The sequence below is a fragment of the Tachyglossus aculeatus genome, chromosome 15 (assembly GCF_015852505.1).
Source record: "Tachyglossus aculeatus isolate mTacAcu1 chromosome 15, mTacAcu1.pri, whole genome shotgun sequence".
In the NCBI taxonomy this organism is placed as follows: Eukaryota; Metazoa; Chordata; class Mammalia; order Monotremata; family Tachyglossidae; genus Tachyglossus; species Tachyglossus aculeatus.
Genome location: NC_052080.1, coordinates 20,986,165 through 21,011,777, shown reverse-complemented (window position 1 = coordinate 21,011,777; position 25,613 = coordinate 20,986,165). Strand labels below are relative to the sequence as shown.

The 25,613-nt window shown below is 47.9% G+C and overlaps 1 protein-coding gene across 1 annotated transcript in view; it reads left to right on the top strand.

The window, feature by feature from the left end:
* The window catches only part of MAP2K6 (mitogen-activated protein kinase kinase 6), an 87,775-nt gene that overhangs the window by 50,805 nt on the left and 11,357 nt on the right, over window positions 1-25,613 (top strand). Inside the window, exons 4-10 of the mRNA XM_038757244.1 lie at window positions 2,755-2,868; window positions 5,483-5,602; window positions 6,900-7,016; window positions 9,168-9,219; window positions 10,395-10,522; window positions 11,644-11,721; window positions 13,548-13,687. Of these exons, the coding sequence (XP_038613172.1) occupies window positions 2,755-2,868; window positions 5,483-5,602; window positions 6,900-7,016; window positions 9,168-9,219; window positions 10,395-10,522; window positions 11,644-11,721; window positions 13,548-13,687 (749 nt within the window). The remainder of the gene's footprint in view (window positions 1-2,754; window positions 2,869-5,482; window positions 5,603-6,899; window positions 7,017-9,167; window positions 9,220-10,394; window positions 10,523-11,643; window positions 11,722-13,547; window positions 13,688-25,613) is intronic.

Sequence of the window (25,613 nt, the reverse complement as noted above, 5' to 3'; positions counted from 1 at the left end):
CTGGAAATCTGAGTTTCCATGTGGAAGAGCTGTCAATCAATCAATCAATCAATCGTATTTATTGAGCACTTACTGTGTGCAGAGCACTGCACTAAGCGCTTGGGAAGTACAAGTTGGCAACATATAGAGACGGTCCCTACCCAACAGTGGGCTCACAGTCTAAAAGGGGGAGACAGAGAACAAAACCAAACATACTAACAAAATAAAATAAATAGAATAGATATGTACAAGTAAAATAAATAAATAAATAGAGTAATGAATATGTACAAACATAAATACATATATACAGGTGCTGTGGGGAAGGGAAGGAGGTAAGATGGGGGGGATGGAGAGGGGGACGAGGGGGAGAGGAAGGAAGGGGCTCAGTCTGGGAAGGCCTCCTGGAGGAGGTGAGCTCTCAATAGGGCCTTGAAGGGAGGAAGAGAGCTAACTTGGCGGATGGGCAGAGGGAGGGCATTCCAGGCCCGGGGGATGACGTGGGCCGGGGGTCGATGGTGGGACAGGCGAAGGGGAGAGGGGGAGAGGAAAAGACTGGAAGGCCCAGGAGATGTGGGATTGAAATTCCCACTTAACTCCTCCCTTGCTTGCATTCCAAGCCTAGGGCTCACCTACCATCTGCCTCCATGTGGAAAAATAAATAAATAAAAGAAACCATCCACAGTACCAGTTGAGGTGTGAACTCCGGCACCTAATGGAATGTGAACTTCAAAGCTTCTGGGTGGGCCCTGGGGTGTTTAATTAAGTGCCAGTTGGCTCTGCGGCAGGCCTGGGGTCAGGCCACCTCCTAAAGGAGAGAGGAGTGAAGGCAACATCTGGAAATCCTCAGAAATCCTGAGGGCACAGGTGGGTGAGAAACACTGACTTGGCAAAGAAATCCTGGCGGGCACAATAACATGGCACCTCCTGTTGAGAATGATGGCTGGGCCTCAGGCCTGAGACTTCAGGACTGAGATCTCCTGGATGATCGTGGTAGTGGCTGAGCAGTGTGGTCTAGTGAAAAGAACACAGGCCTGGGTGTCAGAGGACCTGGGTTCTAATCCGGGTTGCTTGCTGTGTGACCTTAGGCTAGTCACTTAACTTCTCCATGCCTCAATTTCCTCAACTGTGAAATGGGGATTCAATACCTGTCCTCCCTTCTACCTAAGACTCTGAACCCCCTTGTGGGACAGGGACTGTGTCTGTCCTGATTAACTTGTATCGACCCCAGTACTTAAAAAAGCATTCAACACATAGGAAGCTCTTAGCAATGCCATAAAGCAGACAAAAAGAATCACGTTCTCTCATCCTTGCTGCAGCTCCTACTACTACTTCTCTTACTATGACTTCCACTTCTGCAACACAGTTTACTATTTACTATTCTATTTATTTTGTTAATGATGTGCATCTAGCTTTACTTCTATTTATTCTGATGACTTGACACCTGTCCACGTGTTTGGTTTTGTTGTCTGTTTCCCCCTTCTGGACTGTGAGCCCATTGTTGGGTAGGGACCATCTCTATATGTTGCCAACTTGTACTTCCCAAGCACTTAGTACAGTGCTCTGCACACAGTAAGCGCTCAATAAATACGATTGAATGAGTGAATTCTTGATATACATGTTTCCACTTGGGCATAGAGTGCAACAAATGAATTGAGGGAGGCAGGGATGCCACACACTGTGGATGTTACAAGGGCAAAGGAATGTGATTCAGAAAACCAGTCTGGCTTAGCCTCTTGCCCACAGAGGCTTTTTGTTTTTCAACATTCAAGCCTGTTTCTTTCCTCCATAGGGTACTTCTAGGTGCTCGTGAGACACCTCGAGGTATTAGTCTAAGGATATGTTAAAAGTAAAGGGCATGATATCTAACAGATCTCTCCTCCACATGGCCTCCCAGAGTCCCAGATCCAGGTTTATCGGATGGAGCTAATGGGTCCCGCTTGTCTTTTATTTTCGGGCTGTTAATTCTGGAGGAGACTACTAATACCAGCACTCTGATCTTTTCACTGAATTGAAATAAATTTGGAAAGAAAACATTTCTTATTGTTCGGAGCTGCGAAAAGACCCAGGTTGTGCCATGTCCCACTTCCTTGCTTGGCCAAGGCACTTAACTTCTCTGTGCCTCCGTTTCCTCTTCTATAAAATGAGGATAAAATACCTGTTCTCTTTACCCCTTCGGCTGGGAGCCCTAGGTGAGACAGAGACTGTGTCCATTTTGATTATCTTTGCTCCTCACCAGCGTGTAGCCCGATACTTAGTACGTAGCCAGTTCTTAATAAAATCCTTACTAATTATTATTATTAATCCTGGGGATGGTTGCCCAGAGTTTGCCAGTCTTGCTGCTGGAAAACTCTTCCTTACATTAAGGCAAAATCTCTTCCACTGCCTCTTTTGGGATCCTCCGTCGGCCACTTAATTACTGTCACTTGTCTGCTATGTGACCTTGGGCAAGTCACCGAACTTCTCCTGTGCCTCAATACCTTCGTCTGCAAAACGGGGATTCCAATACTTGTTCTCCTTCTTAAAACAACTGTGAGCCCCATATGGAACGTGATGATATGGAATGCGCTTAGAACAGTGGTTGTTACCTAATCAGGATTGAACAAATCCCACAACTATTATTGCTATTTCCGTTTAATCACCCTAGAAGGATTACACCCAGGAGAGGCTCCTCTCTTTCTTAGGAAGCCCAGGAAAGTAGTAAGTGTGTGTGTAAGGGGTGGAAAAATGGGTCTTTATGTGGGATTTTCACCCTGCTTGTTGCTTCCCCCCTCCCAGAATTTCGAAGTGAAAGCTGACGACCTGGAGCCTATAGCAGAACTGGGACGAGGTGCGTACGGGGTAGTGGAGAAGATGCGACACGTGCCTAGCGGGCAGATCATGGCGGTGAAGGTAGAGTCGGCCTCCCCAGGTGTCCTTCGTGTGTGTGTGTGTGTGTTGGTGTAGTTGGGTGCTTGCGTAGTTGTGTGCTCGCATACTTTGCATTTGTGAAGTTGTGCATTGGGGTAGGTGGGTATTTCCATGTGGGTGTCTGTATTTTGTATGTGTTAGTCCTCCCCGGTGCTTGAAGTGGGGCAGCACTTCCCTGTTAGCTTTTAGGACTTAAATCTGTGCCGGGAAGGGGGTGGGGGGTGGAAATAAAACAAAATAAAAACGTCTCCTGCCCCTTCGTTTTTCCCAGTTGGAATACTACCCAAACCATCCCATTTCCCATATTTCTCTATCACTTCAAGCACTGGTCCTCCCGCTCCTATTAACTGTTTTCATCCTTTCGGGTAGCGTTGCTGAGTTCAGTGGATAGGAAAGAAAACCCCGGTCGAGTGCCCCAGTTTGGGATTGTTCTGGAAGTGTTTTAAACCACAGGGGGAGAGAGAGCCCCGTCAGACAGTTCCATCAGCTGTTGCTGGGAAAGAAATAAGGATGGAGAGACCGTAGCAGAACCTGGAACCTTCTGGTTCCTAAAGAGCAGAATGAAAGTGTAAATCCTATTAGCCTTTTGGAACTGAGGGACAGAGAGTGTTATTTACCCAAACTGAAAATAGGTCTCTACCTGGCTTTTCTACTAACACGATACCTCTTAATTGGGATTTTAAAGAATGGAAAGTTGCTTTGGTTAAGAATGGTTCTCACTGAAATTTGGAGCAGTCCTTCCCAAATCTATCCATTCATGATCCAACTGAGGGTTCTGATTTTTTTAGTTTTCCACGCAAGAGCTTGCGTGATCATTTTTGGCCTTCCGTTACATAATTCAACCATTTGTATGAGTATCAGCAGTAGTTCCTGAGCACCTTTTGTGAGCAGAGCCCTGTGCCCTCAGTTCTCCCTGGCACCATCCCTCCGCAGATTTAGGCTAGGGCGTGACGACAGGATTAGGCGATGCTTATTCCGACAACATGCGTCTCTATGGGAATTAGCGCGGCATGGTGTAAGAACCACTTGTGAACACATAAGAGGTGCTGGACATGGGGCGATCTTTGATGCAAGTTTTCCGTAACGGGAGGTTCTACAAAACAACCCCTCTGTACAGGAGAACTGACTGACAGATATTTGGGGCACGTTCTCAAGTTGGAAAAGACAATGATGACCACCTTATGGGGAGGTGCTATATGGTACTCAATATATCAGAGTTAAGAGAGAAGATATAAACCAACGCAAGAGAATAAATAATAGATTAAATACATGAAAACGAAGGTGGCTGATGGATCACACAATTGGAAGTGGGAAAACCACTCAGGGATTGCCTCCTGGCAGACTTTGGAAATAGCATTTCTATTGAAACACTGCAGAAAGCTTCAGGCTCTTTTTCTGATTCTGTCTGAACCTGCCTTAGCTGAGATATCACTAGGCTAAAAGATTCCCCACATGTTTTGCTGCTTCGAAATGAAATATGTTTCGGATCTTTTTTTCCAACACGCTAAAGACCATCCTGAATAAATGCTTACTCAAAGAATTCCCATTGTTGGTGAAGAGGACCACAAATAATTTGAATGGTGGGGAAGAGAACCAACTTTAGCTCTCAAAGAATCCCACTGGTGGGAAGTAGAGAAGCAGCATGGCCTAATGGATAGAGCATGGGCCTCGGAGTCAGGAGGACCTGTATTCTAATCCCTGTGCCTCCACGTGGCTGCTGTGTGACCTGGAGCAAGTCACTCAACGTCTCTGTGCCTCAGTTAACTCATGTATAAAATGGGGTTGAGACTGTGAGCCCTGTGTGAGATGGAGACTGTATCCAACCTGATTGTCTTGTATCTACTCCAGTGCTTAGAACAGTGCCTAGCAAACAGTAATCATCATCATCAAGACTAACTTTAACGCTCAGAGAACCCCAATGGTGGGCAATAGGACCATTTTTAACTCTAAAAGAATCCTATTGGTGGAGTAGAGGGCCAACTTTAACTCTCCAAGAATCCCAGTGTGGGTAAATAGGACCAGCATTTTACTGTGATCCTTGTTTTAGAGCCACTAAGTTCTCAGTTCTTTCTAGCAACCCCCTCAGTAGCCTTTGTGAATGGGAAAGAAACTATCACTCACTGAACCTTCAGGAAACAGCCCAAATATTCCCCCACTATATGGGTTATGGACAAAGCAGAAATTGTTAATTAGAAGCAGAAATGACCAACCTCATCACAGTTCTATCCAACTTGCTGTTTCCCTCCTTCCGATACCACGGGGTGGTGCACAAATTGGTGAAATAAAGGCGCTTTGTTACTTACCTAATAAGGTCCAGGAAGACATCTGTTCAAGACCATCGTCTTTTCATTCCCCCAAGCATCCTTCGTTGCCACCGTCAGCGACAGATTATCATACCGGGTCCCAGTCCGTTGGGCCTAGAATGACAGGGCATATTTTCCTAAATCCCTACATGTTTTGGGTTTTTGAGGGATCCATCTGGAAATCCTCTGCCAGTGCAAGGAAATCAAAACTCCAGTTCACAACTCGAGGGCCCCTCCAAGCTTACCGTCTTTGAAGAGAGTAACCACAGATCTCCCCCTCTGTTTCCGTCCAGCGAATCCGGGCGACGGTGAACAGTCAGGAGCAGAAGAGGCTCCTAATGGATCTGGACATCTCCATGAGGACGGTGGATTGTCATTTCACGGTCACCTTCTACGGTGCGCTCTTCCGGGAGGTAGGAGGACCGTAGGTTGGCAGTGTGCTGGGTTGGGATGAGGGAGGATATCAATAGCCGTGGGGGCCAGGGGCAGCCTGGAAGTATATTTGACATTTATAAATCCATCGGTACAAAAAACGCCATAAAAACATAATCCTCCCCACGACCGAGGAGAGTTGAGTGGACTTAAGTGCTATTTCCATCCTGGCATGGTCTGCCTGTGGGTGGCCACGAAAGCCATATTGATCAGAGAAAATCTGAATCTAGACTCTAAGCTCGTAGTGGGCAGGTGTGTCTGTTTTTTATATTGTACTCTCCCAAGCACTTAGTATAGTGCTCTTCACACTGTAAGTACTCAATAAATACAAGTGAATGAATTAGTCTTTGGTCTCTCTCATTGAGGACTAGGCACACTGCATTATACCACATAGGAAGCTGAATGATGTAGTAGAAACAGCTCAGGCATGGGAGCCAGAGGACCCAGGTTCTAATCCTGGCTCTGCTACTTACCAGCTGTGTGACCTAGGGCAAGTCACTTCACTTCTCTGTGCCTCAATTTCCTCAACTGCAAAATGGGGATTCAATCCTGTTCTCCCTCCTGCTTAATAATAATTGTGGTATTTGTTCAGCATTTACTGTGTGCCAGGCACTGTACTAAGCCCTGGGGAGGATACAAGCAAACGATGATGATGGTATTTGTTAAGCGCTTACTATGTGCCAAGCACTGTTCTAAATGCTGGGCACTGTTCTAAGCGCTGGGTTGGACACAGTCCCTATCCCACCCGGGGGCTCACAGTTTTAATCCTCATTTTACAGATGAGGTAACAGAGGCCCAGAGAAATGAAGTCATTCGCCCAAAGTCACCGAGCAGATAAGTGTCAGGGCTGGAATTAGAACCCAGGTCCTCCTGACTCCCAGCCCCATATTCTATCCACTAGGTCACACTACTTCTGCTTGACTGTAAACCCCATGTGGGACAGGGAGACTATGTCCAGCCTGATTAACTTGTATCTACTCCAAAACTTAGAAGAGTGCTTGACACAGAGCAAGCGCTTAAAAAATGCCATTAACAAAAAAAAAGGCACTCGGCCTGGACAAAGGATGTTCTTTTTCAATACTGATGATCCCCAAGCAGTGTCTCTTCCCTACAGGATCAGTAGGTGGGTGTCCAACCTAATGAACTTGTACCTACCCTAGCACTTAGAACATTGTTTGACACATGGTTAGCGTTTAACAATACCTTAAAAAAATGATGTGCAATCAGCTGGTTTCCTCCAGCCAGTGTGAGCTGTCTCAACTCTCCTTCCTCTCACAGGGCGATGTGTGGATCTGCATGGAACTCATGGACACGTCCCTGGATAAGTTCTATAAGCATGTCATTGACAAAGGTCTGACAATTCCCGAGGACATCTTGGGAAAAATCGCAGTCTCGGTGAGTGGCTGTCTCCATCGTGTCAGCCTCCAGAGTGGAGGGACTGCTATTCAGACTAGATCCTGCGCTTTCTTTTCTACCTCTCTAGACTGTAAGCTCCTTGTGGGCAGGGCACATTTCTCCCAGCTCTGTTGTACTGCACACTCCCAAGAGCTTAGTACAGCACTTTGCACTGTAAACTCTCAATAAAAACAATGCTTGATTTTTGGCACAGGAGCGCAAATCCAATTATGCTGCTTCTTTGGTTGGACTTTTGGGTGGGAGTCAAATATTCTGCAGCAGTGAGCTCATTTGGAAAAAGCAATCTCGCCAAGGGGATATATTCACCAATCCCTCTTCACTGTCAAGCTAGTTCTCGGTCCTTTGAGAAACACTGGTGTGGAGGGGAGATACAAAGATGGAAAAAAAAAAAGGGAAGAAGAGAGGAAGGGAAGTGAGCGGGAATAGGATGGTGTAGCTGACTGGAACTTTGTCTTTGAGAGCGGTGGGGAAGAGAACTTATAGACTGCAAAGGTTTATGCAGTCTTTTAGACTGTGAGCCCACTGGTGGGTAGGGACTGTCTCTATATGTTGCCAACTTGTACTACCCAAGCACTTAGTACAGTGCTCTGCACACAGTAAGCGCTCAATAAATACGACTGATTGATTGATTTATGGGGGCTTGGTGCAGTCAGACTGAAGTCCTCATCTCAAGCCCACTGGAGTTAACTCTGTGTTCCCCAGAAGCACTTGGGAACTGGGCAGGAGTGGGGTGGCCGGAGGGGTGGGATGGCCTTGGAGAGAGATTAATCAATGAATAGCACATATTGCATTTTCTGTGCAGAGCACTAAGTGCTTGGGGGAGTACAGTAATAATAATAATAATGATGGCATTTATTAAGCACTTACTATGTGTCAAGCACTGTTCTAAGCACTGGGGAGGTTACAAGGTGATCAGGTTGGGGGGCTCACAGTCTTCATCCCCATTTTACAGATGAGGTAACTGAGGCCCAGAGAAGTGAAGTGACTTCCCAAAGTCACACAGCTGACAATTGGCGGAACCGGGGTTTGAACCCACGACCTCTGACTCCAAAGCCCGGGCTCTTTCCATTGAGCCACTCTGCTTCTCTAAGACTAAGTAGTCTCGATCCCAGCCCTCAGAGAGCTTATAGGGAGAAATGGGGGTCTTTGGGGAGTGCTAGGAGATCAGAAAATCAAAGCAGGGAGATTGAGGGGGCAGAGAACGGGGAGTTAAGAGGGAGGTGTTTCATCCACACAGCCCTGGTTTGGGGATGGGCTCTGGGGGATGTGTCTGCTTATTGTTGTACTATACTCTCCCAAGTGCTTAGTTCAGCGCTCTGCACACAGTAAGCGCTCAATAAATACACCTGATTATAAACGAATGCCTGGGGTGGCCACTGATAGCACTAAAGAACACCAGACTCTCCCTAATTTTTATGTCAATGAGGAAATAATTTTTAAAACTATCCCCCCAAAAGCAGTGGCTGTTTACCTTGTGAGAATGACTAGGGTCCTGAGAGCATTTGAAATTTTGTGCTTTGCAAGACAGTTGCTTTTGCACTTATTGTGGCACAAACAACCGGGGTCTCAGTAGAGTCCCTACACGAAGAGGTTTCAGGAGGAATATAACTGCTAGGCATGTAGGGGGGAATGTTTAAAAATAAAAACTAAGAGACATAAAGGTGTTCAGAGCTACCAGTACTTGACTGGAGACAGACCTGCTGAATTGTAGAATAGAATCCCTCTGCACTGTAAGCTCCCTGAGGGCAGGGATCATTTCTGCCCAATCCACTGCATTTTACTCTTCCAAGCTCCTGTTACAGTGCTATGGCTATAAGGTCCTTGAGAGCAGAGACTGTATTCTCCCAAGCACTTAGTACAGTGCTCTGCATACAGTAGACTGAAGCTCACTGAGGGCAGGGATCAAATCTACCAGCTCTATTCTATGCTTCAAGGGCTTAGTACAGTGCTCTGCAAAAAGTAAGCGCTCTATAAATGCCATTAATTAATTGAACAGGTGAAAACAGAGAAATGACTACGTTATTCTTAGCTGGAGTTTCCCGTGCTTGGGGGAGAAAGATGGAGAGGGCTGCCCGTTCTATTTTTCACAAATGAGGAGGTCCTGAGCCCTTCTCTGTCTTTCTCTTGCAGATCGTAAAGGCGCTAGAACACCTACACAGTAAGCTCTCTGTCATTCACAGAGGTGAGTGCCCCCAAAACTACTCCTGCCCTTGTTAAACCACAAACCAGTGCCATTTACTAACATTCCTGCTGCCTAATGTGGAAATTCTTGGACTCTTCAGAGAGTGGAGGTGGTCGGTTGGCATAAAATGGGGGAAACTGAGGAATTTTCCCCCTTGGAGCTAAGAGCAGCCTAATCAACAGCTGCTCTCCATCCTGTCTGAGATTAGAACAGGAGGAACTGGTGTGAAATGGCAGTGGGAAGGATTCAGGTTAGCATTTGATTGCAGGTAATGAAATGGGATTACGATAAGGGAGGATGTAAGATCCTCCTTTCTTGGAGATCTTTAAGGGTTTGGATGGAATATCCCATTGGGCGTGATGATGAATTTTCATCCTGAACCCTTCAATAAATGGAGTTGTCTAGTCCAGGAGGCAGGGGTGATTTTATGTTTTAATTGTGCTGGTTGTTAGGTGCTTACTATATATCAAGCCCTGCACTAAGCACTGGGGTAGGTACAAGATAATGAGGATACACCAAGTATTGTCCCCTCCATGTGACAGTCTAAGCAGGTGGGAGAACAGATATTGAATCCCCATTTTACAGATGAGGAAAATGAGACCCAAAGAAAATGTCTTGCTCAAGGTCACACAGCAAGCCAGGGAAGGAACGGGTATTAAAACCCGGGTGCTCCGACTCTCAGGCCTCTACTCTTTCCATTAGACCAGGCTAGATAGAGTAGGAGCATTTGACCTGGAGAGGCCTATCCAATCCAAGAGGTTCCTAGCTGGGGTTTACCTCTCCTCGTCCAGATGGGACGTCCTCGGGGAGTGAGATCACTTACGGATCACTTTTAGACTGTGAGCCCACTGTTGGGTAGGGACTGTCTCAATATACTGCCAACTTATACTTCCCAAGCGCTTAGTACAGTGCTCTGCACACAGTAAGCGCTCAATAAATACGATTGATTGATTGATTACCGGATCTTCTGGGCCTTGGGATGCAGGGCAGGCTGGGAGAGAAGTGCCGTTTGGGGAAAGCCAGATGTCCCCCCCAGAGGAAGGAAGTCGAATCCAATCCATCCCAAGCTTGGGAATCTGTGTCATTTGGAATCCATTGGCTCCCTCTCGTGGTAGCGAGGCGAGTCGGGAGAGCAGCTGGAGAGAGTGACAGTCCTCTGTGTGTGTCTCCTTCAGATGTCAAGCCGTCCAACGTGTTGATCAATACCCTGGGCCAAGTGAAGATGTGTGACTTTGGAATCAGCGGTTACCTCGTAGACTCTGTTGCTAAAACTATGGACGCGGGATGCAAGCCTTATATGGCTGTAAGTATCGGGTCTGGAAACAGTGCCCTAATAATAATAATAATAATCATAGTAATAGTATTTGTTAAGCTCTTCCTATGTGCCAGGCACTGTACTAAGCACTGGGATAGATTCAAGGTGATTGGGTTGGACACAGTCCATGTCCTGCAAGAGGCTCACTGTTTTAATCCCCATTTTACAGATGAGGTCACTGAGGCTCAGGGAAGTGAAGTGACTTGCCCAAGTTCACACAGCAGACAGGTGGAGGAGCCGGGATTAGAACCCAGGTCCTTCTGAACTCCCAGGCCCATGCTTTATCCACTAGGCCAAGCTGCTTCCCAGAAAACTTTGGGAGTCTGCAGGTCCTCCTGGGAATAACTGGGGTGGAGAGTAGCTGACGGGATCAGACTCAGTCCCCTGTGCTCAAACCTCCCGTACCACCATTTTACATACGAGGAAACTGAGGTCCAGTGAGGTTATACCACTCCTTTGGGAATGTTACTCTACCAAGGCTTTGGTATTTGAAAGTTCATTATGGATGCTCCTATTTGTATTCGATTCAAATAACCGAAATGCCAAAAAATATATCTTAACCTAAATTATGTGGTTATTTCAGGAGGAACAAAAAACCCCAAAACTCTACCTACCCATTGTATTGGTCTAATTCAAGCCAGACTGTCATTCAGGGAGCCTGAATTATTCAAATGAAGCATTGCATTCTTCAATATTTTTGGTTTTTTTTAAATGGCATTTGTTAAGCGCTTACTATGTTCCAAGCACTGTTCCAGACGCTGGGGTAGATACAAGCTAATCAGGTTGGACGCAGTGCATGTCCCACAGTCTTAAATGGGGCTCACAGTCTTAAATTCCCATTTTACAGATGAGGTCCCTGAGGCCCGGAGAAGCAAAGTGACTTGGCCAAGATCACACAGCAGACAAGTGGCAGAGCCGGGACTAAAACCCAGGTCCTTCAGATTCCCAGGCCTGTGCTCTATCCACCAGGCCACAATGCTTCCCTAGATTTCCCCAGAAGGGACCCATCTGTGTACAATTTTCAGCAGCTTCCCTGGAGACTGAGGTCGCAAAGAATTCCGTAGCCAAAGCTGCCTTCTTTCAGTTGTCCTCTCTGTCTCTCTTTCCAGCCCGAGAGAATAAACCCGGAGCTGAACCAGAAGGGATACAGCGTGAAATCCGACATCTGGAGTCTGGGCATAACAATGGTAGCGTCTGCGTCCGTGGCAGGGAACTGGTGTGAGGGGCTGGGTGTGGGGCCGTGACTGAAGGCAGAGACGAGGGTGCCCGCTGCAGCGGGAATGTTGCCACCAAGGGATTGGCACTAGGGGTAAGGCACTAGCTTCCCACCAAGGTCTGGCTCCACACGGATGGGGGCTGGAAATGAAGTCATGGGCTCGGCTGGCAGGCCGAGGCTGTATGATCCCAGGAGCCAGCGGGATGTCTCTGGCCATCCGGTGTCTAGGGCTGGAACAGAGGCTGCTCTTGTCTACGGGCTGACCCCAGGGCGGCTGTCTGTCTTAGCCCTAACCTGGCGATGGCAAGGAGAATGCCCATAATGGACCCTCTGAAAACAGCTGCCCCATGCCCTGGCCATTTTCCCTGTCCATATCCTGGCCCCTCGTGAGTCTTAGTCCCCATCCCTTTGCAGTGCCCTGAAGATTCTGTGTCCCTCCTATCTCCATTTGCTCCCAATCCTCCCTGCAGAGAATGTCTCCCCCCAACCCCCTGGAACTTCTGCTCCCACCCTCACAGATAAAGCTGGCCACCCCTGATTGACTGCTCGGGCCTCCTGAATACGTTCCTCCTTGTGGCCTTTGGGGAGGCCCCTCCACCCATGCAGGCAGGGAGAGCAATCCCAGAGACCAAACTGCCCACTGTGGTATTTTTTAAGAGCTTATTTTGTGCCAAACACTGTTCTAAACTCTGGGGTAGGTACAAGATAATCAGGTCCCCCACCAGACTCCCAGTCTAGGTAGAAGGGAGAACAGGTATTGAATCCCCATTTTGCAGATGAGGAAACTGAGGCCCCGAGAAGTGAAGTGACTTACCCAAGGTCCCACAGCAGGCAAGTGGCAGAGCTGGGGTTAGAACCCAGGGCCTCTCACTCCCAGGCCTGTGTTCTTTCCACTGGGCTTCTTGAGGGATCAAAGCTCATCATCCCTGAGGTTGGGAAAAAGGAATGGGCTAAAATTACAGCTCATCATCCCTGAGGTTGGGAAAAAGGAATGGGCTAAAATTACAGCAAGAAGGATTTCAGCTAGCACTCCCTCTTTCCAGTATGCATTCTTGGAGGGTGCCACTCAGAGGAGTTCCGGAACGTTTTTCCCTACTTTTTTGGGTAGCATTTGATAAGCACTTACTTTGTGCCAGGCACTGTACTAAGCGCTGGGGTAAATAGAAGATAATCAGTTAGGACACAGTCCACGTTGCACATGGGGCTCGCAGTCTTAATCCCCATTCTGCAGATGAGGTAACCGAGGCACAGAGAAGTGAAGTGACTTGTCCAAGGTCACAAAGCAGGCCACGCTGCTTCTCACTTTAGCGAGTGGGGAACAGGGAATGACCAGCGAGGGATCAATAAGTCCTCGCCAGAGACAGAAAGTTCCGGCAAGGTGTCGGCTGGCCCGTTCTCCCCTTGGTCGGCCTAGCCACTGGATGGACAGGGCTCTGCCAGGATTCATCTTGTGCTCTCTGGAAAAAGCCAGAAGAGGGAGGCAAACACCACGCTTTGTCCACGGAAGCCCTTTTTCCCCCTAGAACTCCGAAAAGGGTGGTTATTTTAACTCCGAAAGCAACTCACTGATGGATTTAATGAAAATATCTAAAGGGCAGCGATGGGAGACCAATGAGGACAGCCCCAAGCGAGGCTTAAGCCGGCGTCCCTGGCCGATTGAAGTCCGAAGGGACACCCGCCTGCCTCTGGGGGAACGAACGGGGAGGGATCGTCGCTATCCTCCTACCCTCCATGTTGTCCATCCGGCCCCCCACGGGACTTCCTTCTCTGAGGCGGCGTCTCCCTCTCCCCCGGTAGATCGAACTGGCCATCCTGCGGTTCCCCTACGATTCCTGGGGCACCCCGTTCCAGCAGCTCAAACAGGTGGTGGAGGAGCCGTCACCCCAGCTTCCAATGGGCAAGTTCTCAGCGGACTTCGTTGACTTTACCTCACAGTGGTAAGCAGATGCCTTTTTCTGGGGCCCCCCCGCTCTCCGGCCCAGCTGGGGGTAGGGGGCGAGAGGGGGGATAACACCCCCTCAAGCAGTGCTATGGTAATAATAATAATAATGATGGCTTAATAATTTATTAAGCACTTACTATGTGCAGAGCACTGTGCTCAGTGCTGGGGAATTTACAAGGTGATCAGGTTGTCTGTCCCATGTGGGGCTCACAGTCTTCACCCTCATTTTACAGATGAGGTAACTGAGGCCCAGAGAAGTGAAGTGACTTGCCCAAAGTCACACAGCTGACGAGTGGTGGAGCCGGGATTTTTAAGGGTTTGTAACTGGTCTGGTGGATGCAAGAGACAAGGAGCCAGGCTAAGGAAGCTGCTGTGAGACCTTGGGCAAGTCACTTCACTTCTCTGTGCCTCAGTCACCTAATCTGTAAAATGGGGTTAAGACTGTGAGCCCCCTGTGGGACAACCTGATCACCTTGTAACCTCCCCAGCGCTTAGAACAGTGCTTTCCACACAGTAAGCGCTTAATAAATGCCATCATTATTATTATTATTATTGTGGGGCGGGGGCTGTGTCCAACCGGATTAACTTGTATCTACCCCAGCGCTTAGAACAGTGCTTGGCACAAAGTAAGAGCTTAACAATCACCATAACTATTATTATTATTAAATGGATGCCAAAAAGCCATGCCGAAGAGCCAACAGCTGGATTTTTTCCAAAGGCACAAGCGTTTTTTTCTTATTTGCCAACTGATTTGCAGGTTTTAGGTCAGCCATGGGTTACTAAAGGTCAGTGATAGTGGGGGTGATGGTGCAATACCAAAAGCAAGGAGGACAGAGGAAATTTTTTAAGGACACTGTCTGAACAAGGCCTTGGAAATTACTCCACCCCAGCAGAAAACTGGGGGTCAGTTTCCAAGGATAGACCTGCATGATGTACTGCTCTCGATCAAGGGGTGACTCTCTTGGAGCCAAAGCTCTCTAAGGAATGAGAGCAAGGTGTTAAAAAGTAAACAGTGCTACAGCTTGACCAGACAAGAGGCAGCCTTTTTCTGTGCTCAGTGTGGCTGGTACCATGGGTTTCACGTCTGCCTTTTCAGACACACTGGGCTTCGTTGCTGGAATTTTCCATCAGTGAAGAAATTTCTCCATCACTTTTTTTTTTAATGGTATCTTTTAGGTGCTTACTAGGTGCCAGGCACTGTACTGCAAACTGGGGTAGATACAAGCTAATCAGGTTAGGCACAGTTCATGTCCCACATAGGGCTCCATGCCCACATTGATCCTTGGAAACATATCCACGTAGATGTTCCTGATGACCCTCTGCCACCCACCTTCTATCACTCCTCGTCTGCGCTGTCCTCCTGCTCCACCCCACCTCACCCATTCACCAACTTGGACACACACTCGAACTCATCAGCTCTAATCACTGCCTGATATCAACCCTCGCCAACTCTGATATGCTTCTATCTGACCAGAACCTCCTCACGTGGCTCCCCTCCCACACGCCTCTTCCCCATAAATCTGTACTATTCCCCCAGAGACCTCCTATCTTTTGACCCCAACCTATTACGTCAACTCATCATGCCCCGCTTAGCCTCCATACCCAGACTACCCTCCCTTGATGACCAGACGCTCACAACACCACCCTCTTTACTGAACTCAACTCGGTCACTCCGCTATCTCTTCGTCCATCTTGTATCACTAACCCACAGACTGGGATCCCCTGCACAGTCCGCCTCCTTCGCTCTCGTGCTTGAGCCGCAGGGCGTTGCTGGCGGAAATTTAAATATCAGCCTGACTTTGTCCACTTCGTGTTTATCCTTGCATGCTTTAATGCTGCCCTCTCCTCTGCCCGGTAAAATTATTTCGCCACCCTTACTGACACCCACGCCCACCACCTCACCAGTTGTTCCAGACATTTAACTCCCTCCTCAGGCCGCCTGTGCCCCGGCCTATTCCATCTCTTGCCCCCAGTGACCCGGCCACCTACTTTATTAAGAAAATTGACACTCCGGAGTGAGTGCCCTAGAATCAGCCCACCTCTCCTCAGCTCCTCCCCACTTCCGGCCTCCTCTTCAACTCTCCCATCCTTCCAAGCAGTATCTCTAGAGGATATCCCCTGCTTCCTCTCAAAAGCCACCCACTCCACCTGCGTATCCAAACCCATTCCTTCGCAACTTATCAAAACTCTCGCTCCCTCCCCCCCCAACAGCTATCTTCAACTGTTTGCTTTCCAGTGGCTTCTTCCCCACTGCTTTCAAACATGCTCAAGTCTCCCTTATCCTAAAAAAACCCACCCCTGACCCAACAGCTCCCTCCAGTTAACACCCCATCTCCCTCCTACCATTCCTCTCCAAACTCCTTGAGCGAGTTGTCTAGTCCTGCTGTCTAAATTCCTCTCCTCCAGTTTTCTCCTTGACCCTCTCCAATCTGGCTTCTGTCCCCTTTACTCCACAGAAACTGCCAACTCAAAGGTCACCAATCATCTCCTCCTTGCCAAATCTAATAGCCTCTATTCTGTCCTAATCCTCCTCGATCTCTCAGCTGCCTTTGACACCGTGGATCAGCTCCTTCTCCTGGAAACGTTATCCAACCCTGGCTTCACTGACTCTGTCCTCTCCTGGTTCTCCTCTTATGTCTCTGGCCATTCATTTTCTGTCCCTTTGGTGGGCTCCTCCTCTGCCTCCACCCCCTAACTGTGGGGATCCCTCAAGGTTCGGTTCTGGGTCCCCTTCTATTCTCCACCTAAACGCACTCTCTTGGAGAATTTATTGGCTCTCAAGGCTTCAACTACCACCTCTATGCAGAATATACCCAAATCTACATGTCCAACCCTGATCCCCCTGCCTCTCTGCAGTCTCACATTTCCTCTTGCCTTCAAGACATCTCTGACTGGATGTCCTCTTGTCGCCTCAAGCTTAACATGTCCAAAACAGTACTCCATATCTTCCCTTCCAAACCCTGTCCTCCCCCTGATTTTCCCATCACTGTATGGCACCACCATCCTTCCTGTCTCAGAAACCCATGTCCTTGGTGTTACCCGTAACTGTCTCTCATTCAACCCACATAATCAATCCATCACTAAATCCTGTCAGTCCTACCTTCATGACATGGTTAAAATCCACGCTTTCCTCTCCATCCAAACTGCTACCATGTTAATACAATCACTCATCCTCTCCCACCTAGATTACTGCATCAGCCTCCTGGCTGACCACCCTGCCTCCTGTCTCTCCCAACTCCAGTCCATACTTCACTCTGCTGCCCGGATCATTTCTCTACAAAAACGTTCAGGACATGACACCCCGCTCCTCAAAAACTCCAGTGGTTGCCCGTCTATCTCCGCATCAATCACCATTGGATTTAAAGCACTCTACCACCTTTCTCCCTCCTACCTCGCCTCGCTACTCTCCTTCTACAACCCATCCCACACACTTCACTCCACTAATGCTAATCTTCTCACTGTGTCTCCATCTCGCCTATCTTGCTGCTGACACCTTGCCCAGGTTCTGCCTCTGGCCTGGAATGTCCCCCCAACCCCACTTCAATCCAACAGACAATCACTCTCCCCACCTTCAGAGCCTTACTGAAGGCACATCTCCATGAGGCCTTCCCAGACTAAACTCCTTTCCTCTTCTTCCATTCCTTTCTGCATCACCCTGATTTGCTCTCTTGGTTCTTCCTCACTCCCAGCTCCACAGCATTTATGTACATATATGTTATTTCTTCTTTTATGTCTGTGTTCCCCCTCTCCGCTGTAAGTTCATTGTGGGCAGGGAATGTCACATTGTTGTTGTACTGTACTCTCCCAAGCATTTAGCACAGTGCTATCCACACAGTAAGCGCTCAATAAATATGATTGAATAAATGAATATTAATCCCCATTTTACAGGTGAGGTAACTGAGGCACAGAGGGAGTGAAGTGACATTCCCAAGGTCACACAGCAGACAAATGGGAGAAACCAGGATTAGAACTCAGGTCCCCCTGAAGCCCAAGCCCACACTCTATCACAAGGCTACACGGCTTCTGCCTTTGAATGTAAAGGACACTGTCTGTAGCTAGATAGAGAAAAGATATCTATGTGAAATACATTGTTTTAATTGCTTGGGAAAGGCAAAGAATGGCACATAATGCAGAACCTCCCTCAGTGATCTTAGACACTAATTTTTAATGGGAAGCTAAGGGGAGCCAAAGCCCATTGGTTGTAAACCCCTCAAGAACATACTCTACCCATGATGATGATCGTGGCATTAGTTAAGTGCTTACTATCTGCCAAGCACTGTACTAAGTACTGGGATAGATACAACATAATCAGGCTGGACACAGTCCCTGTCCGACATGAGGCTCACCATCTATGTAGTGGAGAGGACAAGTTTTGAAACCCCATTTTACAGAAGAGGAAATACAGCACTGAAAAGTTAAATGATTTGTCCCAAGTCACACAGCAGGCAAGCGGCAGAGTGGAATTAAAACCCAGTCCTCTAACTGGCCCGTGCTCTTTCCACCAGACCGAGCTGCTTGTCATGACTGCTCACCTGAGTTGAAGCAGTTTGTTCTAGTAAAGGGCGAAACTACTCTTTATCCATGGTCCTGTTCACCTTGGGATAAAGCAGCTGGTTTTAGTACAGGGCAGAATTAGCCTCTACTTATGATTCTGTTCACCTCAGCCAAAGCAGAGAGGAATTGGGACACATCTTTCTGGCCATATGTGCAATGTGGACAGTCTGCAGAGTGTGTTTGTGTGTGCGTGTGTGTTTGTGTGTGGGGAAGGGTGTTCTCTGGCTGGGGAGAAAGAAGGGAGTTTAGAAGACACAGCCCTGGAGGGTGTCTGAAGGGAAATGGCAGGTGCCAAAAGAGCACACCGCCCTCGAGGGCGAGGAAGCCCATGACTCAATTGTATCTTATGAGCACTAACTGGGTGGGGAGCACTGTACTGTCCCCTTAGGGGAGAGTAAGTTCTTGCCCTGGAAAGGGGCTTATGAAGAGGAGGCTTCGGGGGAAGGGAGAGCTATCTGGGAACGCAGCCAGGGCCCTGAAGACACCCTTGGCTGGCGGGTAGGGTTGCCTGATTGGCATCATCGGCCGGGGAACAGAAGCAGCCAGGACCTCGTGCTTCGGAACATCGTGTCCGCGGGGCGACGCTCTGAGATGCCTCCGTTCTCCTGCCCCTGGCCCACGTCACCCTGTTTGTTCTCCCGAAGCAGTGGGGCAGGGTGTTTCAGGGCAGGCTGCAACCGTGCCTTCTGGATGAAAGATCATGCGTTCTTTTCCCTCTTATGCTAAGCTCTCCAGGATCCTGGTGGGGAAGCCTTGCGTCTGTCAAAAGGTTCTGAAGGGCCTCGGGCCTGCTCTTTGTGTTTATCTACCTTGGGAACTCAGGCAGTTCTTCCTATCTTCCCCAAAGGCCAAAAATCTATGATATTTTCTGTTTCTTTCATCGTAGCAGGTTTGGCCTCGCTCCTTGAAACTTTCCCCGCAGGATCAGCGGGTTAAGCCAGCCTTGAAAATAAGTTCTAGAAATCTGCCAGCCTACAAGGATTGTCTAGCAGACCAAGGAATTCTCTCCCGCTGCCCCACTTATCCGTGCCCTAACTAGGACGTGTCTATTCTAGGAAGACTGGAACATCAGGCAATTTTCAGAGTTAGCCAAAACGACTATTTGCCTATCTCTGTATTTCTTTTAGGTGCAATCAGTCGATCAGTGGTATCTACTGAGCACTTACTATGGGAACAACACTGTACTAAGCACTTGGGAGGGTTAGCAGGCCATGTATGGGAAGGCATATTAATTTAAAGCTGGCTAAAAAAACAACCACTTGTCAGCCGTGTTTTTATTCCTTTGAATAAAAGGAATAAAATGTGTTTTTATTCCTTTGAAGGTCCTGGGAAGACTTGGTGTTGCCAGGGCTGGCTTGGGAGCTTTATGGTTTTGAAAAGGCAGGTTGGCCTGCTGGAGAAAGCGCAAGACTGACTGGTAGTCAGAAGATCCGCATTTTAGTGCTGCCTTTCCCCCAAGCTTGCTGTGTGACCCTGGGCAAGGCACTAAACCTGTCTGAGCCTCAGTTTCCTCATCTGTCAAATGGGGACAAGAGAGACTGTGAGCCCCGTGAGGAACAGGGTTCGCGTCCCACCTGATTCTTTTGTATTTACCCCAGAGCTAAACACAGTACATAATAAATGCTGAAAAAATGCCAAAGTTAATGAAGCAGTGGGGTAGGTACAAGATAATTTGCTCAGACAAAGGGAAGGGAAGGCTAATGGGTATCTCATTTTATAGATGAGGCCCAGCGGGGTTCAGTGATTTACCTCGTCACACAGCAAGCCAGTGGCAGAGCTGGGGCTTGTACTCCTGGCCCCAATCTCTTCCCGCTGAGCCAGGCTGCCTCCTCTAGCCTGTAAGCTCATTGTGGGCAGGCAATGTCTCTGTTATATTGTTCTCTCCTAAGTGCTTAGTACAGTACTCCGCACACAGTAAGCACTCAATGAATACGATTAACCAACTGACTGCCTTTTCAGTGCTTATTACAAGCCATGACTTGGGCTATTTCAAGGCTGTCCTGTGCATTGAGTTCCGCTTATTATTATTAGTAGCAGTAATAGTAATAGCAATGGTTTTTGTGAATTGCTTACTATGTGCCAGGTACTGTACTAAGCGCTGGGGTGTACACAAGCAAATCAGGTTGGACACATTCCTTGTCCCACCTGTGGGACTCATAATCTCAATTTCCATTTTACAGGTGAGGTAGCTGAGGCACAGAGAATTGAAGTGACTTGCCCAAGGTCACACCGGAGACGTGACAGAGCCAGGATTAGAACCCACAACCTTCTGACTCACAATGCCATTCTGCTTCTCGAGTTAATACACAGAGGTGTTGTGCATACCCTGATTCCCCCCACAATCTACCCTGGGTAATAATAATAACTATGGTATTTGTTTAGTGCTTACTATGTGCCAGGCACTGTACTTAGCACTGGGGTGGATACAAGCAAATTGGGTTGGACAGAGTTCCCGCCCTATTTGGGGCTCACAGTCTCAATCCCCATTTGACAGATGAGCGAACTAAAGCACAGAGAAGTGAAGTGACTTACCCAAGGTCACACAGCAGGCAAGTGGCTCTCAGAGCCATTCCTGCAGTGCCAGTCACCGTTTGCCAACTTGGCAGGCAGCTGGCGGTTTTGTGGGCGGGGTGGGAAAGTAGACCCGGCCCAGCCCCGGGCTCCAGAAACCCCAGGCCCTTCCCCAAAACCTCTTGTGGAGACTCGGTCCTCCACCTGCTGGGTCCTGCATTCAAGAACAGATTGGTGCCAACTGGGATCAGCAGAGCGAAAAAGAGCAAAAGGAAAACGCTATTCAGCGTTCTGCTTCTCGAGCCATTCGGACCTTTCCTTATAGCTTGAGCAACGACAGCAAGACTTTCCTGGAATTTGGATTGTGAAACAACTCTGGGAGGCAGCGTGGCTCAGTGGAAAGAGCAGGAGTCTGGGAGTCAGAGGACCTAGGTTCTGATTCTCTGCTGTGGGACCTTGGGCAAGTCACTTATCTTCTCTGTGCCTCGGTTCCCTCAGCGGCAAAATGGGGATTCAATACCTGCTGTCCCTTCTACTTGACTACTTGACTAGAGAAGCAGCGTGGCTCAGTGGGAAAAGCCTGGGCTTTGGAGGCAGAGGGCATGGGTTCGAATCCCGCCTCCACCACAAGTCTGCTGTGTGACCTTGGGCAAGTCACTTAACTTCTCTGAGCCTTAGTTACCCCATCTGTAAAAATGGGGATTAAGACTGTGAGCCCTACGTGGGGCAACTTGATCACATTGTATCCCCCCCAGCGCTTAGAACAGTGCTTTGCACGTAGTAAGCGCTTAACAAATGCCATGATTATTATTATTATTGACTGCGAGCCCCATGTGGGACTTGATTATCCTGTATCTACCCCACTGCTTAGTACAGTGCTTGGCACACAGTAAGTGCTTAACAAACACCTCAGTTATTATTAAATGTCTCTCCCCCTCTGGCATGGAGGGCTGAGTGGGGATTTGGGCTGCCCCTTTCAGTGGGTGTTTTTGACAGAGCTATTGAGGCATAAGTTGTGTGAGGGGGCAAGGGAAAGTTTGAGAACAGCAGGGGGCTTGGCGACAAGGCCCATCAGATTTGGTGCATCCTAAAAATAGTAGGCCAGCAGAGGTGTTCATTTTTGGAATAATCCTTTGGGTTTACATGTGTGACACAGAGCTAAATTCATGGAAAAAGTGAAGCTTTCTTTCCTCCCTTTGGCTAGAGACCTGTTGTAATTTTAGATAGGCCCTGACCAACCAATCTTTTTTTTGGGGGGGGGGGGGGGGGGTGTGTTTGTGTGTGTGTGTGTTTGTATGTGTGTGTCTGTACATGTGTGAGTGTGTGTTTGAGAGCATGGGGTGTTTTTTCCCTCTGGGAGGCTCCGAAGAGCTCAGACTCCAAGTTAGCCTCCCTCAAGGAAGCGTGTGAATGTCTGTTAGCATCGGCTGTGGTCAGGAACTGTGGCCTGTGGTGTTTGGGTGGGGAATGGGGGAATCACCCATTTCAAAGTGACAAGCCACTGAAAAACTCAAAGCCCGAGCTGATCCCCAAAAGAAACCGTGGCATTTGATGCCACGGTTGTCATTTTATCCACCTTTTCAAGTGCTCTCTATTAAAGATGGAATATGGACTTTTTTCCTAAGCTTAGCCGGTGTCCTTGGCTCTTCAGGAGCCTGGGATTTTTAGTCTTTCAGATGACAAAGATAGAGTGGATTCTTATTGGTTTAACAAGCTCCTCTCGTGGGCTAAATCAGAGTCTTCCACTAATGTCAGTGTAACTCTTACAGTAAAGCAAAGCTTGCCAGTCATGTGCAGTGAGAAAGGAAGTAACCTTTCAGTCCGCATCCCCCGTTTCCTGCGGCTTCACGAATCCCTGCAGATGACATGTCTTATTGCGGCTGACTTCTGTTGCGGTCACTATGACCATTTTCCAAAAGTGTTTGTTTCAAAGTCTTTTTAAGTCCCATCCAAGAATTTTCCCAAACATCACCATTTCAGGAAGTGAGTAGATGCTACTTCCTGGCTTGGCAATCTCTTTTCTGTTGGAGGAAAATTTCCCCAATCTTTGCTAGTCATCTACAGGGGAATGTTATCAGTCACTTAACTGTTTTGTTCTCAAGTTCCAAAAAGGAGCAAAGAGGAGAAGCAGCATGGCCTGGTGGAAACAGCAAAGGACTGGGAGGAGTTTCAATACCAGCTCTGCCACTTGCCTGCTGTGTGACCTTTGGCAAGTCAGTTGATGTCTCTGGGCCTCAGTTTCCTCATCTGCAAAATGGATATTTGATACCCGTTCTCCCTTCCTTTTAGACAGTGAGTCCCGTGTGGGACAGGGACCGTGTCCGATCTGCTTACCCTCTATCTAACCCAGTACTTAGCCCAGTGTAAACCCATAGTATATTTTACCAAATACAATAATATTAGTTGGGCTTCCTGATTTGGTAAAGTACCAGCCTGCCTTTTCCGAAGTGGTTTGGGTTTGGAATTGGGCTTTCTGTGCTCAGTTACAGGGTATTTTCCAATAGTTTGAGTGAACCTGTCCTAGCTATCTGTCCTGATGCCAAAAGCAACCAGTGTTGACACTAACACACGACGCATTAAACTTGTCTCACTTTTGGACTGAAGCTGGACTTGGCATTTCATTTGCCTTGCCAAAATCAAAGAATACTAGGTGTTTTTTTCCTTTGGGTTTTTTTTTCATTTGTTCAAGAGCTTGCCTCTTGCAACTACTGGTTAATAAATCTTTAAAAATGTGTTCTCTCAGCCTCCTTCTCCCCTTCCCTTCTCCCCTGCCCACTTGTAATTTTTATGATGAAAATGATTCTGATGAAATCCATCACAGGAAGGTGATGGGCTTAGTACAGTGCTCTGCACACAGTAAGCACTCAATAAATACGACTGAATGAATGAATGAATGGGTTATGTGAACAGAAATCATTTCTAAGAAACCCACATGGAGAAGTTTAACTTCTCTTACGGAGTGGAATGAGAGAGGGGATTTTTCAGATGGGGTGGAGGCTGAAGTCCAGAGCCACCAAGACTATCATCTCACTGAACTCTGGTGAGTCCTCTAGGCTGTAAGCTCGTTGTGAGCAGGGAAATTGTCTGTTCATTGTTGTAGGATTACTCTTCCAAGTGCTTAGTACAGTGCTCTGAACACAGAAAGCACTCAATCAATCAATCAATCAATCAATCGTATTTATTGAGCGCTTACTGTGTGCAGAGCACTGTACTAAGCGCTTGGGAAGTACAAGTTGGCAACATGAAGTGAATGAATCAATGCCACAGGAGAGGGAGTGGGCTCCCTGACTTTGATTACCAGGGCAATCAAAAGAAGTTTAGTGACTTTGTCAAGGTCATACAGCAGGCAAGTGGTAGAGCCAGGTTTAGAATATAGGTCTTCTGACTTTCAGTCCTGTGCTCTTTCCACCAGGCTTCGTTCTTCTCTGGTTCTGGCTGATTTCCCCTGCTTGCCAATCCTACTCTAGCCTTCCCTTTTAATGTGTGGGAAGCAGCATGGCTTAGTGGATAGAGCATGGGCCCTGGGAGTCAGAAGGTCATGGGTTCTAATCCTGACTCCAACCCTGGTCTGCTGTGTGGCCTTGGGTAAGACGCTTCATTCAATTGTATTTACTGAGCATTTACTGTGCGCAGAGCACTGTACTAGAAGCTTGGTAGAGAAGCAGCGTGGCTTAGTGGAAAGAGCACAGGCTTGGGAGTCAGAGGTCGTGGGTTCTAATCCCGGCTCCGCCACTTGTCAGCTGTGTGACTTTGGGCAAGTCACTTCACTTCTCTGTGCCCCAGTTACCTCATCTGTAAAATGGGGACTGAGGCTGTGAGCCCCATGTGGGACAACCTGATTACCTTGTATCTACCCCAGCACTTAGAATAGTTTGACACGTAGTAAGCACTTAATAAATATCATTATTATTATTATTATTAGAGTACAATGTAACAATAAACAGACACGGTCTCCAAGACTGGGGACATAGGCAAGGAGAAACTGTGATCGGGGTCTGCCAGAGTTGGGAAGGACAACAGAAACTAAATCTGGCTGTTCATGCTCATCTGGGGCTGTCTGGGAGCGGCACGTTCTCCTTTGTCCTCCGTTTTCCTGCCCCGATCCCCATGGCAGACTGGGGTGCAGTCAGGGAGACGATGCAGCCACCTCTGCGTCACACAAAACCCCCTTACCATTTTCTCTCCTAACTTACCTTGCGGATTTCGTACTACAACTCAGCCCACACACTTCGCTCCTCTAACACGGACTTATTCACTGTTCCTCAATCCCGTCTATCTCTCCGCCGGCCCCTTGCCCATGTCCTCCCCCTGGACTGGGGGAACTCCCTTCCTGTCCCTATATGACGGCCCCACCTTCAAAGTGTCATTAAAATCACATCTTCTCCAAGAAGCCTTCCCCAAATAAACTCTTTGTCCTTAATCCCGTCTCTACTGTGTTGCCCGTGCACTTGGATCTGTAGTTTTAAGCATTCCTTAGTCACCCTACCCACAGCCATACAGCACTTATTTATATATCCAAAATTTATTAATTCATATTAATGTCTGTCTCCCCCTGCCTAGCTTCTTATGGGCAGAGAACATGCCTATCAACTGTTGCACTTTACTCTCCCAAGTGCTTAGTACGGCTCTGCACTCAGGAAGCATTCCTTCAGTACCACTGGTTGATTGACATTCTTATTCTCTACTATTTCTCCTCTCTGTAATGTATTTCAATGTCTGTCTCCCCCTGTAAGCTCGCTGTGGGCAGGGAACATGTCTGCCAACTTTTTTGTCTTGTTCTCTCCCAAGTGCTTAGTACAGTGCTCTGCACAAAGTAAGCGCTAAATAAATACCTTTGATGGACTGAATGACTGAGC